Source organism: Heliconius melpomene, chromosome 9, assembly GCF_056956725.1.
Source record: "Heliconius melpomene rosina isolate 202511_hmr_F chromosome 9, ASM5695672v1, whole genome shotgun sequence".
Classification (NCBI taxonomy): domain Eukaryota; kingdom Metazoa; phylum Arthropoda; class Insecta; order Lepidoptera; family Nymphalidae; genus Heliconius; species Heliconius melpomene.
Window position 1 is genome coordinate 1,519,329 of NC_140397.1, and position 16,357 is coordinate 1,535,685.

The window sequence follows — 16,357 nt, forward strand, 5'->3', positions numbered from 1 at the left end:
CAAAGAGGCTAAAAAGTATCCTAGGTATAAAGTAGACAGAAGTTTGGAGATACTTTTCTCTATTACATGTTTGAAGATACTTTTTTCTTTGATTAACGAAGCTATATAATATATTTTGTTTAAATATTTACTTATAAAATATCCAAAGCGGAATGTAAATTGACAATATAAAAAGTCCAAGTTTATTTTTCTAAAAGTAGTTTTAATTGAAGTCTTATAGAAGTCTATATGTGATATATATTTTGTGCGTTTTTTTTTATTTAACCACATTTTTAATAAATTTAGTGTAACCGTAAATTCCTTAGTACTTGTTCTTTTAATAATAACTTTTAATTTTATTTTAATATCAATTATTAGAAAAAATCTACAAAGTGCGTTGCCTAATACATTAAAATATAATACAATATATTCATCAGCTTCGCGTTGTATCCTGCATACAGCAGGGTAGGCAGAGGGAACCTAGTGTTAAGACACTCCGTTCTCCAATATATTCAATGAGAATATACAAATATTAAATATATTTCATTTTAGGCGAAAATATATATATACGTCTCAAAATCAATTCTCAAAATCAAATATCAAACTTACAAAGTTGATATATATTTGGAAAGGAAAGATGATGTACATATATGTATGTATATGAGATCGTTATATATTTACAATATTATAGAACACTGTATATAATTCTAAATTAAACGTAATTATATCTAAATCCAAAACCATTTTTTTTTATATTAAAAAATAAATATCCCACATCTTATTTTATAGGAGTTATGCCGCTAGCGTTCTAATCAATACAAACTCATATATATAGACGCTAGTATATTTATATACATATAATTATATTGATTGACAATTGTATATAATATGGCCAATTTTAACAATTTTTAAGTTCACCGCTTATTAGAGAGTAGCTTCCAGCCAAGCATGAACAGAACGGCAGTACAAATTGAGCCAGATAGCTTGTCCGGTAGGATTGAGAAGATGGAGCTTTCTGATGATGCTTCCTTTTCTGGTAACGCTGGAGACGCTGCGTCAGTCTGGAATGGAAAATTAAATAGTTTTAGTTATAGTAAAAAATCATCTACTTTCTCTGCTACAGGAATTAAAATTCACCTGTATTTTGTAGAGTACCTAATGCTCTAATACTTAGATAGTACACTTAGACATTAAGACACCTCCCTTCTCCATTTTCTGTTGAATTTTTGAGACATTGCATGGTATTGAGTGTCAGAATTCAACTCCGCGTGTTATCTTACTACTTGCTATTTTATCCCCATGAGCGGGAATCGTACTCCTTCCCTCCTTATCAGGTACGGTCTGGTTGAATGCAAGTTAAATTCCTCAATAACCAGAAATTTGGAAAGCAATTCTTAAATGATAAATTCTAATCCATATAAATAAATGAAAGAAATAAAATCATAATATATATAATTGCATGAACAACGTAACTCATAACAGTAATAAAATTTGCGAATCTATAAACTTTGTGAACACTGAAATGCACCTATAAGACTTAAAGCTGTAGTAAAGTACTTTTTATAGATATTAATAAAACAATGCCCTCGTAAATTGTATGAATTGCTAGTTTTTACACGCGGCTTCGCTCATCAAGCGCCAACCAACCCGGTCTTGGGCTTCTCTACTACTTGTGTATGATATATGACATGTTCTAACAAGACACGACAAGTTCGGGGTTCCATTTCCACGCGAGAAAATGAAATATTTAATATTTTTATTTTCTCACTCTGATAACGAAAGCAAAGCGCGGCGTTCAGATCCGCCACTCGACTCGAAATGCCTCAAGAACTAGTCTAAAAGGGGGATTGGAAAATCTATGAGAATTGAATATATAAGTTATTCGATAATAAAGCTACCATTAAAAGTAATCCAAGTGAGTGATACGGTTTATTTTTATAGTAGAGAACGTAATTTGAATGGGTTTTTATTGCCAAGGAAAGATATACATCAATTGTATAGAATATGTAATAAGTGTTAGCTTATAAAAGAATTTTAAGATATCGGGGATTAGAACCATTGCCTTTTGGATACAGTTCAAGGATGATAGTTCCAAGAGACGCAGGTTCAAATACCGTTACTCTTATGTAAATTTCTTATGTTTTTTTAATAAAAGATTGTAGAGAAAAGAGTGTTTTAGCATTAGATTTCTCTTGCCTACTCTGCTACAAACGGGTAACAGCACGAGCCTAAAAATTACCTACTCGATAAAAGTCTATAAAAAATATAACTTCAAAACAACAAAATTTAAATAGCACCCATTAAAACACCGTTGAAATAACATAATAAACCATTGATTCCTTTAATAAAATCTAATTCGCATTTCTATCGTTTTATCTCACACTGTAAAAGCGCACTTTGTGGACGCTCTAATAGCATTAATCTATACTATTTATATTATGAACGTGAAATAGTTTGGTTTTATACGTTAATAACTTCTGTAATGCTTCATTAACCTTTTTTAGGGTTCCGTACCCAAAAAGGAAGAAACGGTACTCTCATCAATGTCAATAAACAAAAAAATCAAGCTTATAAGAAAGGCAATAAAAAGATACGAGCATTAAACCATCGATTTTGCTATATTTTGTATGAAATTCACCATGGAATCAAAACCTATAGGGTTAATTATGAAATTTGGCAAGAATTAAAATAAATGATGACAGAGAATGAGATGAAAGAAGTATGTATGTAGACATTAGCGCTTCGTTCTCTCTCTTTATACGGCTACGAATGAGTTATGGGTTCGATTCCCATCTACTATTTCTTCATTCAATATCAAAATCCAAAATAAATCCCAAATATTCTATGGTGATAAGCGTAACTCAACGCCGTTCTTTTACTATCGTGGTTGCAACTATCCCACAATGGAGGGATGTCACTATTAACAATTAATAATACTTAATTTGAACCTGAGGCTTATCGACAGATGTCACTTATATAACACTGCTTCACGGATTACAAGCCGCAGGTACGATGCACCCTCCAAATTAGAAAAGTAAAATCCTCTTACATTTTTGATGTGATCTGTATAATTTTATTATGCTCGCGTAATTTTCTAAACCAAATTGAATACGCGACCGATAAATTACTGTTTGGGGGGAAAGATAAGGTTAGATGTATACTAGAAGCTTCATTAAGTTGGTGTTTTTTCTCGAAAATCCTTAAATTTATAGAGCTTTTAGCTGTATTTCGCATATAGTAAAGCAAGCAGAGGGAACCTAGTGTTAAAACACCCAATTCTCCACTTTTCCCCCAATTTTTATGTGTGGCGGAACACAACGGCTTTGATTTGCTTCCAAAGCTCAAGAGCTTCCAAGAAAATGAAATTAATTCAATTCTACGTGTGGGAATCGAACCCATAACAGTCATATTTACAGACTAATAGCACATTTTAACCAACTAATCAACTCTAAATATAACTTTCCCCGAAATTGTGCCAAAACCGCTGATGGCAACATTACCATACATTTCATAGAGTAAATAAAAACCCAAATTAGAATCTCGGTACAGAAAGCCAATTTAAAGATCACTTCTACAAAAGATAAAATGTAAATTTTAACAGCATATATTAAAGGGTCTATTTGTATGCGAATTCAAATTTTACATTTATTCAAATAAGGTGTATTCGCAATGGTGGAGGCACAAAAAATATTTAGTTACCAAAAATATCTGGAATCTTATCTTATCTTTTTCATTATAATCTATACTTTTTATTAAGTTTCAGTGTATTTTTTAAACTTTGAAATGAAAAGTTTTCCAATTTAATATTTCTTTGAAATTTATTTTAATACCGTAATATTCCACACGTAGTAGAATAGAAAAAGGTGACATAGTGCTTGGAGACTGCGCTCCCCAATCACCCTGGCGGTGTTCTTTAAATAGAATATAAAGTAGCATTTTGTCGTTACAAGAAGAAGCACGTGAAAATAATTTATTCCCTAGGTGGAAATTGAACCCGCAAAACTTTTGGCCACAAAAAGAAGGTAAAATGCTCTACCTTTATCATTTTCTACCATTATTATCATCTCAAAACAACAATAAAACCAACCAGTCTACCTCCTCAATAATTAAAATCGCACCAAATCTAAAATCTAATCCAATTTGTCGATATTCAAATACACGCAATCGCATCGAAACGGAGCGAGCAAGCGTAATAATAAAGTACACAAAAAAATACCTTTGAAGCTAACAAAAGGACTTACGACAAATCGGTTCAAAGAGATAGGGGGGTGGATAATTTTCGCGATATCTAACTTGCTACTTAAAAATGTAAGAAACAAAAATGAACTCTATTGCATTGTGTGTAAATATATTTTAGATTGTAAAATATAAAGCTACGAACATAAGATGTAGAGTAAGAGATTGGAAAAAGCTGTGTCATTTTCGATTGAATTTCAACTTTATTCCTGGAAAGTTTAAGTTTATTTTATATAAACAATTCGATAGGTTATTTACAGTGTCGCTGCAAAAAAGATTTTATAAAGGAGAAACGAAATGAGTTATATTTAATTTTGCAATACTTTTTTTCCGCTTATAAAGAATGTTTGTTCGGATGTGATTGGGAGTTGGTTATTAATTTTTAGTATCAAAGGTAAGGTGTATTAGATAAATTATTTATTAATATGTACGAAATGAAGGATCTTTTGTCGTTGCCGTTCAAAGAACGGCTTGGAAGATTATTAGGAAATGAACTGGAAGACTGTTTTTCATAGGTATATTTTACTGTAATACTCATTTTTTTAAGCTTCACCGGTTTTTATTGTATATAGGTGAAACCTAGTGATAAGACACTCCCCACTTTCTACTGAATTTTCCCGGCATTTCATGTTGTGGGGCGGAACTCTACGCCACGCGTAGAAATGAAAATATTAAATATTTCATTCCCCCGTGTGAGAATCGAACCCTCAACCTTCTCGTGACACGCTTGTGCCCCTGCAACCTCTTTAACTTAAGTAATATAAACATTTTCCATTTATGAGGAAATATAAATATAACCATAAGAAAAATATAAATCAGTGACGTAAAACTGCGATATCGATATGACTATTGCGACTAGATGACGGTCGTATACGTTTATCTTTGATCGTGGAAAATTGAATTTTACAATGTTGCTGTTATCTTATTGTGTGATATACCTAGAGTTTTATAAAGATATATAAGAAACAAATAAAATATAGAATAAAATATTTACTAAAAGCGTAGAAAAGAAATAACCTTACGCAGTATTTAGTATAAAGAAGAGTAAGAAGAGGGAAGTTAGTGTTAAAACACTCTCTGCGCAATTTGGCGGTAGCCAATGCTGTGCTTTGTGCCTTACTAGAGTGCGGAAATAAATATTTCTTTACGCTTCTGGAAATCGAACTTATAACCTTCATGACTAGTCGTGTAATGCCGTTACATTCACAAGCTAAAAAAGAAACATAGAAAATAATAAATAAACAAACATTGTTTCAACCGTTTACATTGAGATTTGACAATAAAATGACAATACGTCGTCAAGATTTTTATCTCAAGCGCATCAGTTTTACCACTTAAACTATGAATTCTAAATGAACTTAAAAGTAAATGTTTTATGTGTATTTTTATTGCTAATCTTATATCTTTGGATGGCTCATTAGAAATGCAAAAGATACTTATTTACAAATAAATAATATTACAAAGATTTATTTCCTAAATTTCTTTCTATGATTTCGGCAAGTAACTCGGCAGTGATCTCGGCAATCTTATATTATCATTCAGTTGTCCACTGTACGTTACGATATTGTGTTAATTATTAATCAGAAAAAAATACTTAGTAATATTTTTTTAGAAGTATGATTTGTTGAAACTTGTAAACTTCGATTATGCTTAAAGTTTTATTAATAAATCGATAAAATATTGATACTTTTTTTAAATGACATTTTCGCAAATGTAATAATATCATTAAAACTTCAATATGGCCAAAATATACTCATTAATTTTGATGCCCTTTTAATATATTATTGCAACCTCTCTACTTCCACATAAAAACATTTAACTAGAATACATATTTCTAATTAACTATTCCAAAACGCTCACACAAGCAATCTTGTAATGCATCGTTAAAAATCGCGTGGGTCAATAATAATATCAAAAAAGCACCACCGCCGACCGAGGCCTTACATTGACGTTTACGATCATATAAATTAAATGCGATCGTAAAAATATCGACTCGTATCGACGCGTGTCGCATCACTATAAATAAATGTCTGTCTCTATAAAAAGTTGAGTTATTTTATTTTGTTTTTTTTTTCATATTTTGCAATGTTTTCTTTTTTTGTTTAAATATCTATTTGTATTATTAAGCAAACAATTATATATGTTTTTGTTTTATTTTAATATAATAATATACGATTTTCTTTCACTCTCACTTTCACCCGTGGCTTGTTGGAACTGCGTTTGACTGTAAAAACGATGATTGTGGGTTTGATAAACTTTTTTCTTCGGAGAGTTTTATATTTTATTACTTTCATTTCCGCATGACGTCGAGTTTTGCCTATCAATGTCTAAAAATAGACGGAATGATTCTTCCCTCTGTTTACCCCTTGGTATAAGGTAAAAAGCATGAATCTCTTTTTTAGTTTTGTTTCTTTTATCATTCTGTAGACTTTTCTTTTGCTCTCGTAGACTCGTAGAATCACACATAATTTCATATATTCACTGCCCTAAAGATTGTATTCGTATGTTCATATGTTTAATTATTTTCTTTTAATATTTACTAGTACTACTTACTTACTTTACTTAGTTTACTTTTTATTAAGTAAATAATAGGTAATCATCTACTTTCAAGGTTAAATATTTTTAATGGAGTCACTACGAAAAATATATACGTAAATGAAATAATCTCAATTACTGCTAGAGAAAGTAAATAACAAATCTTTCAAAATTACCCTTACACATAAAAGCTAGAATTTTTAATAGAGCCTTAAATAATAACATCTTTTTCTACAAATCGGTTAAAATACCATAGAAAGTATTGGTTAATCGCTTAGTTATAAACTGTGATCCCATTCATCGTAAATATATCGTAAAGTATTTCAGTTATGATGCAGTTTAGTGTGCGATTTGACTTGAAGCAATATTTTTAGTTATAGTATATTTTATTTGTATAGTTGTATGAGATTTTTTTGTGAATATTTATTTAATATAATATCTTTATTATTATATATACCATATAGTAAAAAAACTGGTTAAGTGCGAGCTGGACTCACTAAGGCTTCTTATAAAATTTACAAATTTAAGTACAGGCATGTGCAATCATTTTGTATAAAATAAACTACAAAATATAAGTTTGTAATGTTTTTTTTTCTATGTATATTTACAAATTTTGTTTCCTGTAATATTTCAAAAAGTACAAATAGGTATATCAATTTTGATTAAAATGAGGTAAATTCTAAATTCAAATTAAAAGTTATTCCAAAGAAACATTTTTTTGTAATAAAAAAATAAATAAATAAAATCTATATATATAAAATCGAAAGGTCACTCACTCATCACGAAATCTCAGAAACTACATGTGCTAGGAATCTCAAATTTTGCATAGGAGTTACTTATAGGTCGTAGGTGCTCGCTAAGACGGGAATTTGCAATATTCGACTTCTAAGGGGTGGTTTTTGGGGTCGAAAGTTTGTATGAAACTTCGTTACTACAAATGCTAGGAGTCTCAAATTTTGCATAACGTCACTAGGACGTAGTCATGGAGACAGAAATTAATAATAACATAGTTCACGCGGGTGAAACCGCGAGCGGGCCGCTAGTATATTATATATACATTCCATTGCTTACTAAAACACACAGAACTTACATTACGAGAACGTATATAACAGAATAATTATTTCCCCTGAGTAGAAGCAAACCCAATACCTTTAGACACTGTGCCGCTACTCCACGATGGTCTTTGTCTTATAAAGAAAAAAAATAATCCAACTAATAAACATATAAGCAATAAACTATCGGCATAAATAAAATAACAATTGTTACATATAAAGTTAACTATAACAATAATTTTTATTATATAGTAAAAAATATAATTTGCACTAAATACTGGTAATGGGCGGGTCCTTATTCATTTTATACGATCGTAAAAACAACTCTTAGTTATAACATTATTTTTAGATGCGCACGCGTCGCCCGTAAAATAACAAATTATATCGTTTTTACGAAATAAATCTTCGTATATCACAGTACGATTGGTGAGTATTGGTCGCCCTGAAATTGGGTTTTTCTATGGGAATTTTTGCGCCTTGTTCACTAGGGAGGAAAATGATGAAAAATAAGGAAAATCCTAACAACGAGGTGGCCACGACTCGACGATTGTACTATACTACATTAATTTCTAATCGTAGCTTTGTAACTTCATTAACTTCATTAATTTCTAGTCGTAGCTTTGTAACTTGTCAACTTTCAGTTCGAACTAGTATTTACTGGAGAAGGATGAGTCTTAATGGAAACGGAGTTGTCACTAGGGTACCAGGTTCTCTCTACATATCCTGCTATATGAGGGATATAGAGTGAGAGGCTTAAAACAAGGTTTAGTTTCGGAGATTACCACGGTCAACCAAACAAATTCTTCAGCTTTATTATATAAGTAAAGACAGTATAAGATATATTAGCAGAGATCAGAGAGACGTTACTTATAAATTATCCGCTTTTCACTTTTCTAATTCATATTTAAGGTTATTGTGGCGTAGTGTCATTGGCGTTTGATTATCATCTTGTATGAGGGATAGTATTTCTTTCACTTCCTCAGTCAACAGGAATAAGGGCGGCGTTGAACTCCACCGCCCAATATGAAATATTTCGATATTTGAGTGATGCCTTATTAGTCTTAACACTAGGTTCCTTACCTACCCTTTTTCTCTCTTTTTTTTTCATTTAACTTTCAAAACTAATTTTGGTCCCTTTGTACTTAAAGTACCGGAACTAATAAGACTGTATAAGTCATAAAGATTAACGCGTTCAAAATTTAAGTATCTCATTTGTAGTTATTTAACACTCAAATTGTCAATAAACACGTTTAAACGAGACGGGACGAATTAGGCTTAAATATATTTTATAAAAATTTAATTTTATTTTATGATACTTGAAAAATTTTAAGGCTTTAGTGGGTTTGAGTTCCACTCGGGGGACCCATTAATTATTTCGTTTTCACGCTCCGGTAAGGATTGAGGTATATATCTCGTAAGGGGGTGTTGAATTCCACCACGCAACACAAAAATATTTAAAAATTAGGCGATAGCGACATAGAATGCATCTAGATTTTGTAGAAAGTGGGGAACGTAGTATCTTAATGGGGTCGGGATATCTTTACAATAGGTTCCCAGGTTCCTTCTGCCTAAAAAAATATTTGTGAATACAGAGTAGAAAAAGCCTACCTTTTTATAGTCGAGATAATTTTTTACAATTTTTTCCAACATAAGCAATAGATATGTAAAACAAGAGTTTAAATTTTTGTTATCTCCTTTAAATAAAAGGCGGCCATTACGTTTTTGTTATTATTCTCGAGATGATCGCATCAAAATAGGTACGTCTTATCGCGCGTTTTTTAAAAAGCAACGTAAAAAAGTAAAACGAACGTAAAACATTTGAAAGTATTTTTTATTGCAAAAGACGAGATATCAGAATTGTTTTTCTTTACAATAAAAATGAAGAAACAAATGATGTTTTTTTATTATGGGAATCATTAAATCTATACTAATATAATAAAGCGGAAGAGTTTGTTTGTTTGTTTGTTTGTTTGTTTGTTTGTTTGAACGCTAAGATCTCTGGATCTACTGGTCTGATTTACATTGTTTTTGTTTTGTATAAAAGCTGCATTCTTTAGAAGTGCTATAGGCTATATAACATTACATTACACATATAAACTAATAAATTAAAGTACTTTCTAATTTGACATGCAATTTATTCTGCCATGTTAATAACAACCGTCGCGTCGCAACGCAACCGGTACCGCGACATTTTGATATTCATCCTTATGAAGTTTGATAAATAATTAAGGAGATGTCACTGATTCGAAATGACCTAGCCTACGGGCGGCACAGTATGACCGACGCGAAAATATTCTTATAGTTCAAGCAGGCGTAGCCGCGTCCGGGTCCACTAGTTATTATATAAGGTTACATCGTTAGACTGTGACGTTACGTGACGGTTGTAGGATCGAATACCGCTCGGGGAAGTTAACTATTTTTTATTTCCTAGCTCTAGTAAAAAAGATCAAAGTGGCGTTGGGTTCCGCAATGTGTCGATTATTTGGCGGTGCGTGATAAACGGAATAGAAGACAATACAATATTATAGTACCAACAAACTGGTGTGATGATGAAGCCAGGATATGAATATTGGAACTTTTCTGAAGTAACTAGTAAAATAGTCTAGTTTAGTCTCATTCTTACTTGGTAGAGAAAAGCGTGTGTTTTACTAAGAAAAAAAACTATTTTCTCTTTTTAATTTTATATTATTCCTTGTTGAGGGCGCAGGAGCACAAGTGACTGGAAAAGCGACACGTTGTGGATTCGATTTCTACTCGAAGGTATGAAATATTAAATATTTTCATTTTCTTCGTGATGTCGAGGCAAAGCGGCGTTGAGTTACGCAACGCAACAAGCAATGCTTCCAGAATTCGGCGGAAAATGGGGAACAGAGTGTCTTGACACTATAAATATAAGATAAGACGATAGTACACATTTTATTTTTAAAATGGTAAAATTTATACCTTCTCTATATGTTACAATCTAAATCCACCAGTTTTTTTAACAACTGATATAAAACGCATTTTTCATCCGCCGTTGTAAAAAAACGCAGTAATTTTAATATCGTTTTTTATTGCACAGATTACAATAACGCCGATGGGGTGTGTGGGGGCTTTATTTTTACGTGTATGGGGGTCTTTAAAATAAGCTGGAATAACATACATATGTATGTTATATAGGTATGTATATAAGTAAAATTTAAAAATCCATAATGTGATTTTTATACAAAAACTAGCGGCCCGCTCGCGGTTACACCCGCGTGAACTATGTTATTATTAATTTCTGTCTCCATGACTACGTCCTAGTGACGTCTATCAAAATTTGAGACTCCTAGCATTTGTAGTAACGAAGTTTCATACAAACTTTCGACCCCAAAAACAATCCCTTAGAAATCGAATATTGCAAATTCCCGTCTTAGCGAGCACCTACGTCCTATAAGTAACTCCTATGCAAAATTTGAGATTCCTAGCACGTGTAGTTTCTGAGATTTCGTGATGAGTGAGTGACCTTTCGATTTTATATATATAGATAATTATTAAATATTTTTGATAGCTGTTCTGGTAAAAAGCCTGATTGAGATTGATCATATTTAATTTATTCGAATGCCTGCTCTAGTAGACGAAGTGCAGCGTTGAGTTCCGCAGTGGGTGACAGTGTCTTAAAACTACGTCCTCTTCGCCTGTTTTGAGGCTTCTCTTTTTTTTTCCTCCTGTACGAAAAAAAGTATCAAAATGTAAAATTTTAAATCCATACAAATATTTAAGCATGCGTTTTACGATCATACGCGTTGATTCGTTGATGTACGCGTGCGGGTTATTGTTAATAATATTTTATGTTCTACTTATATTTGTTATCCAAACGTTTTACGAAGTCGACGGCTTTAAACGTTTTATATGAGGGTACAAATATAATGTGATTTTACATACATATATTTATTTCTATTTGATATAGCAAAACATTGCGTACGTGGAAATGTAGAAAATTTTTCTTAGATATTATATAACCGCTCATATTCCTCATTTTCTGCCAACTCATAGAGACATTGCATGTTCAGTGGCAGAACTCAACGCCGTGATTTATCTACCAGAGCAGGGAAATAAAAATAATTAAAATATAATCATTCACTTGAGTAGAAATTGAACTCAAAATCGCTGCGTTTACACTCAGAGGTATTTCCACTGCGTTATGGCGGTGTCATCTCTCAACGAACTTTTAGTATTAGAATATGAACCAGAAGTAATATATTAATGAACCATTCAATATAAAGAAGAAAATCTTCATGAACTCTGTTTAGGTACAAAGAACAAGCCCCTGCAATATTTTTAAATATATCGTAATGAAATCGGGTGGAAGAATACAATCTTTGAAATTACATCTTTTGTCATTCTTTCCTGTTTTGAAATTTAACCAACTTAAAAAAATATTTATGTGCCAATATAATATTATATTATATTATAGTGTATTTGATATTTTTTGCAGGATAGGCAAACAGAACTTAATGTTTTTCTCTCCCCACTCTTTTCTCCATTTACGAAAATAGTTAATTACTTTTATAGTACCTACTTTTTAGTTATTTTTTCACAGTTGAAAAATATATTTACATATATTTAACATATAAACAATGTATATTCAACTAGAAAAATAATTTCTCTATTATTTTCGTCATTATAATCATAAAAGAACCAGCAAAATCTAGCAACAAGTAACCAACACTTATAATTAAGAAAAAAAAAAGCTTTTCATTCATTCCTTCATTCATTTCTCATCAACACAAATTAAAATTAAGGCAATTACAGCAAAACAAGCCGTGTTCTTCATAAAATTTCAAAGGCTCCTAATTAATATCGCAATCAACGTATATTATCGTTCGCGCGAACCCCCTCGACGTCTCAAAGACGGATGACACCAGGTTAAAAAATAAAATAAAAAACAATATAAGGATTAATGATAAAAAGTCTAAAAAATCTCATCCACTTCGAGTTAATGATACGGTATGGCGAGAGACGTAAAACAAAGGTTTGTCTGTTTGTTACACCGTTTTTATTTATATTTATTGGGATTGCAGAAGAACTGCCTTTTGAGCTGGTGGTAGATTCTTGTAGGACTGACGCTATAGACATTTTTATGTTGATGTAAAGAATATTTTGACAATAATATATTATCACTAGCTTTTACTATAGTGGGTAGGATAAAATAGTCCAGTCCAAATGGTCTTTCAACACAAATAAAATCAATTTAAGCAAGTAGTAGTTTCTGAGATTATTGTGCTGAACCAAACAAATTTTTCAGCTTTATAATATGTTTATAGATATGGTATTGTCTTGGTATGATTAGAAATAAAGTAGTGTTAGACTTCTTTTTATGGCATACGAAAACCTTTTTTTTTTGGGAAAATCGTGGGGCTGCAAAAAAGAAAAAAGAAGCACATGTAGTTTCTGAGATTTCGTGATGAGTGAGTGACCTTTCGATTTTATATATATAGATAAACACTAGTTTCCCAGGTTCCCTATACCTACTCTACTATGAGCAGGATACAGTGTAAACCTAAAAAAATCTAAATAATAAAAATTTAAATATTCTTCTACAACGGTGTAAGACAAAGCCGCCAAAAACTTCAAGGTTCAAGCTGGAAACCTCTTGTAGGGATGTCTCGATTCTTTATACTTTATTTTCGATCCGTTCCTGTAGTCCGTAAAAACGTCTAGCTCAGCTTCTTCATCGGCGAGGGCTTTGTGGAGTATTTTTGTTTTAATACCTTTTATAGAGCATTCTTAAAGTCAAATACAAAGCTAGTACTAGAACATACCGTATATAGTAATATAAGAAACTCCTTATACTTGAAAATGTTTTTCAACTTTTGAATGTGCAACGGGAAACAATCAAGATCTTTGTAATATTGTGGCTGGAATTTTAGATGTAATTATCCTGTCTAAGAGTTGGTTTCAGTTCTGATGATTTACATTAGTAGGAATGCTGAAGTGAGTGAGAGAGAGAGAGTTTAACAGAGAAAATTTGGTCTTAAGACGCTTTATACATGACTTTCTATTCAATTTTTGATAGAAATATTAAATGGGTTTTTTCCGAATCCCGGAGGCTTTGCCTAGACACCAGAGCGAAAAAATAAAATATTACATATTTAATTTCATTAAGTGGGAATCGAACTCACAACCTGTCTCGCTAACAGTGACAGGCTTGTGTCCGTCCGCCACCACTGGCCTCAAAATGGATTTTAAATGTTACACAATATTATATGAATCAAGCAAGAATTATACATATAAAACTGTTTGCCGAGAGACGACTGTCATCACATAGTAACTCAAATTGCATAATACTTAAATTTAACCCACAAATACGAAATGCAATAATATAAATACATTATGAAATACATACATTTAATTCAAAATTTATTGTAGGCAAAACTTGTTCCCAAATAACAAGTAAACAGACTGATGTTGCAATTATTTTTAGATTTGAAATCAAGAGTTACGACTATGTCATGAAAATCCTCTTATTATACTTTAGAATATAATTGCGATTCCTATACAGCTTCCTGCTTTTTTCACGAAGCAGTCTAAGCAGCAGGAATCAGCTGTAAAGACACTCGTTTCTCACAGAAAGACAAATTAAATAAAAATAATCGAAACCTTAACCATCGGGTTTCCCTTCCCAGTCACACCTTTGTGCCCTTGCACCATGACTGCCTCAGAGCTGCATTACATCAAAATTTTAAACATCTTAAAAGAATTTAAAATTTACATTAAATACAAAATTTTATGCGATGAGAAGCGACGTCTCGAGATCTGTCACCAGGCACTTCAGTGATCAAATAATCCAGAAATTCTCCATTTGCTTTCCCACCCTCCTTGATTTTGTCTTGTTTTTCTTTTGCTGTTTTCCATTTTTTGCCAACGTCTCGGCTGATTGCTTCGCGTTCAAGTGGTCTGGTGGTGCCATGCTCTTTTTAAACCCTAACACCGCGTTGGATATTTAAATGAGTCAGCTTACCTGTCTTGAGATTGTATCAAGACTTGTCTGAAGATTTCTTAAGAAATAGTGTTTTTGAAATAATGTGAAATAACCTAGGTACTAGTAGCTATGCACACTAGATTTATAAAATTTTAATAAGTACGTGTAAATTAGTAAGGGTTATGTTTGTTTATGAAACCTGAAAACTAACTTATGTTAACCAAGTATTACTTCTGACTTCATTTATTATTTTATAATTTAGATATCTAAACACAGAGGCCGACGTGGCTTAGTGACTCGGGTACTGATTTTGACTGTAAAAGCGATTGTGGATTTAATTTGTAGTGATGAATTAATTTCATTCTCTACTTCTGGTATCAAGAAAAAGCGCAGCATTGTGTTCACTCAACACTCGAAAATTGGACAGAAAGTGGAGGATTAAATAATGACATTTGATTGAATTTCCCATTGAGAAATATATCATTATACATGCATATATTTACCTTCAAAGAATAAGAAATATAAACAATTTCAATATAAACATTTCATCATAGCACATAAAACCAACAACACCAAGGTGCAAAAAGGAAGAGAGACCAAAAGGAAGGATATCTCCCAAATGACTAAAAAGTCGAATGCGATGCAGACGCCCTATTAAAGTAGGTGGAAATAAATGGAAAAAGAAATCTAAGTATCTATGTCGGATCATCCCACCAATTTACTTATGAATATTAAAAGAGTAAGAAATACGAGGTTGGGGGGGAACACGGCTAACAAAAAGACCCTCTAGTGATCCTCGAAACGCGAAATACATTTTTGGTGGATGGGAAAACAGAAAAAATGAAAGCGATCTTGCATTTAATATTTGAGAGTGTCCTCAAGATTTTCAATTTTAATGTGCCCTTTTGTCCATCTCGTGAATGGACAATGTGGATGGCTGTAATACGGAAAATTCGTTCTGTTACTGCGACTTAGTGAATTATACACCGTTCTGTTTTATTTATTTGTATACAAGATTTTAGATGCGGTTTTGCTTGTGTGGTCTTATGGAAATAAGATATACGATTTGATTTTTACTTTAATTTTGACAATAGGTAAATTGACTATTTAATGCAAAATAATCTTTCAATGTGAACCAGTAATTTCTGAGTCAATCAAAAAATTTCTTTAGCTTTATAACTATTCTTTTGTATTATATTACTTTGTAAGGAAATTATTTTCATGTAGTAAGAAAAAATGTCTAATTTTTTCTGAAGTTTTTTTCTCCGGGAACGGAGTGCCTTAACACAAAATTCCCTCTGCCTACCCTGCTATATATGTAGGACAAGCGCGGCATATATAGTTTAATTTGTTGTAGATATAAATAAATAAATTATACAATCATACGATAACAATTATATAATCTTTACAAAAATTATCCTCTATGTATTATTTTGATGTAAAGGCACATTACATCCAAATCTATTCAGTAGTTTTTGTGTAAAGGTGGAACAAACATTCACCCTCACAAACTTTCCCACTTTAGTAGGATAATATGAACTTAAAAATTAAACAAAGACATATAGTAGCTATATTCTAAATCATAACACGACAATCGTATGTAAATAGC

The 16,357-nt window shown here is 31.8% G+C and overlaps 1 protein-coding gene across 1 annotated transcript in view; it reads right to left on the reverse strand.

Moving 5' to 3' along the window:
• Nucleotides 1–295: 295 nt before the first annotated feature.
• LOC146536131 (uncharacterized) overlaps nt 296–16,357 on the reverse strand; it is an 84,807-nt gene continuing 68,745 nt past the window's right edge. Inside the window, exon 3 of the mRNA XM_085190279.1 lies at nt 296–1,040. Within this exon, the coding sequence (XP_085046405.1) occupies nt 894–1,040 (147 nt within the window). The 3' untranslated portion in view covers nt 296–893. The remainder of the gene's footprint in view (nt 1,041–16,357) is intronic.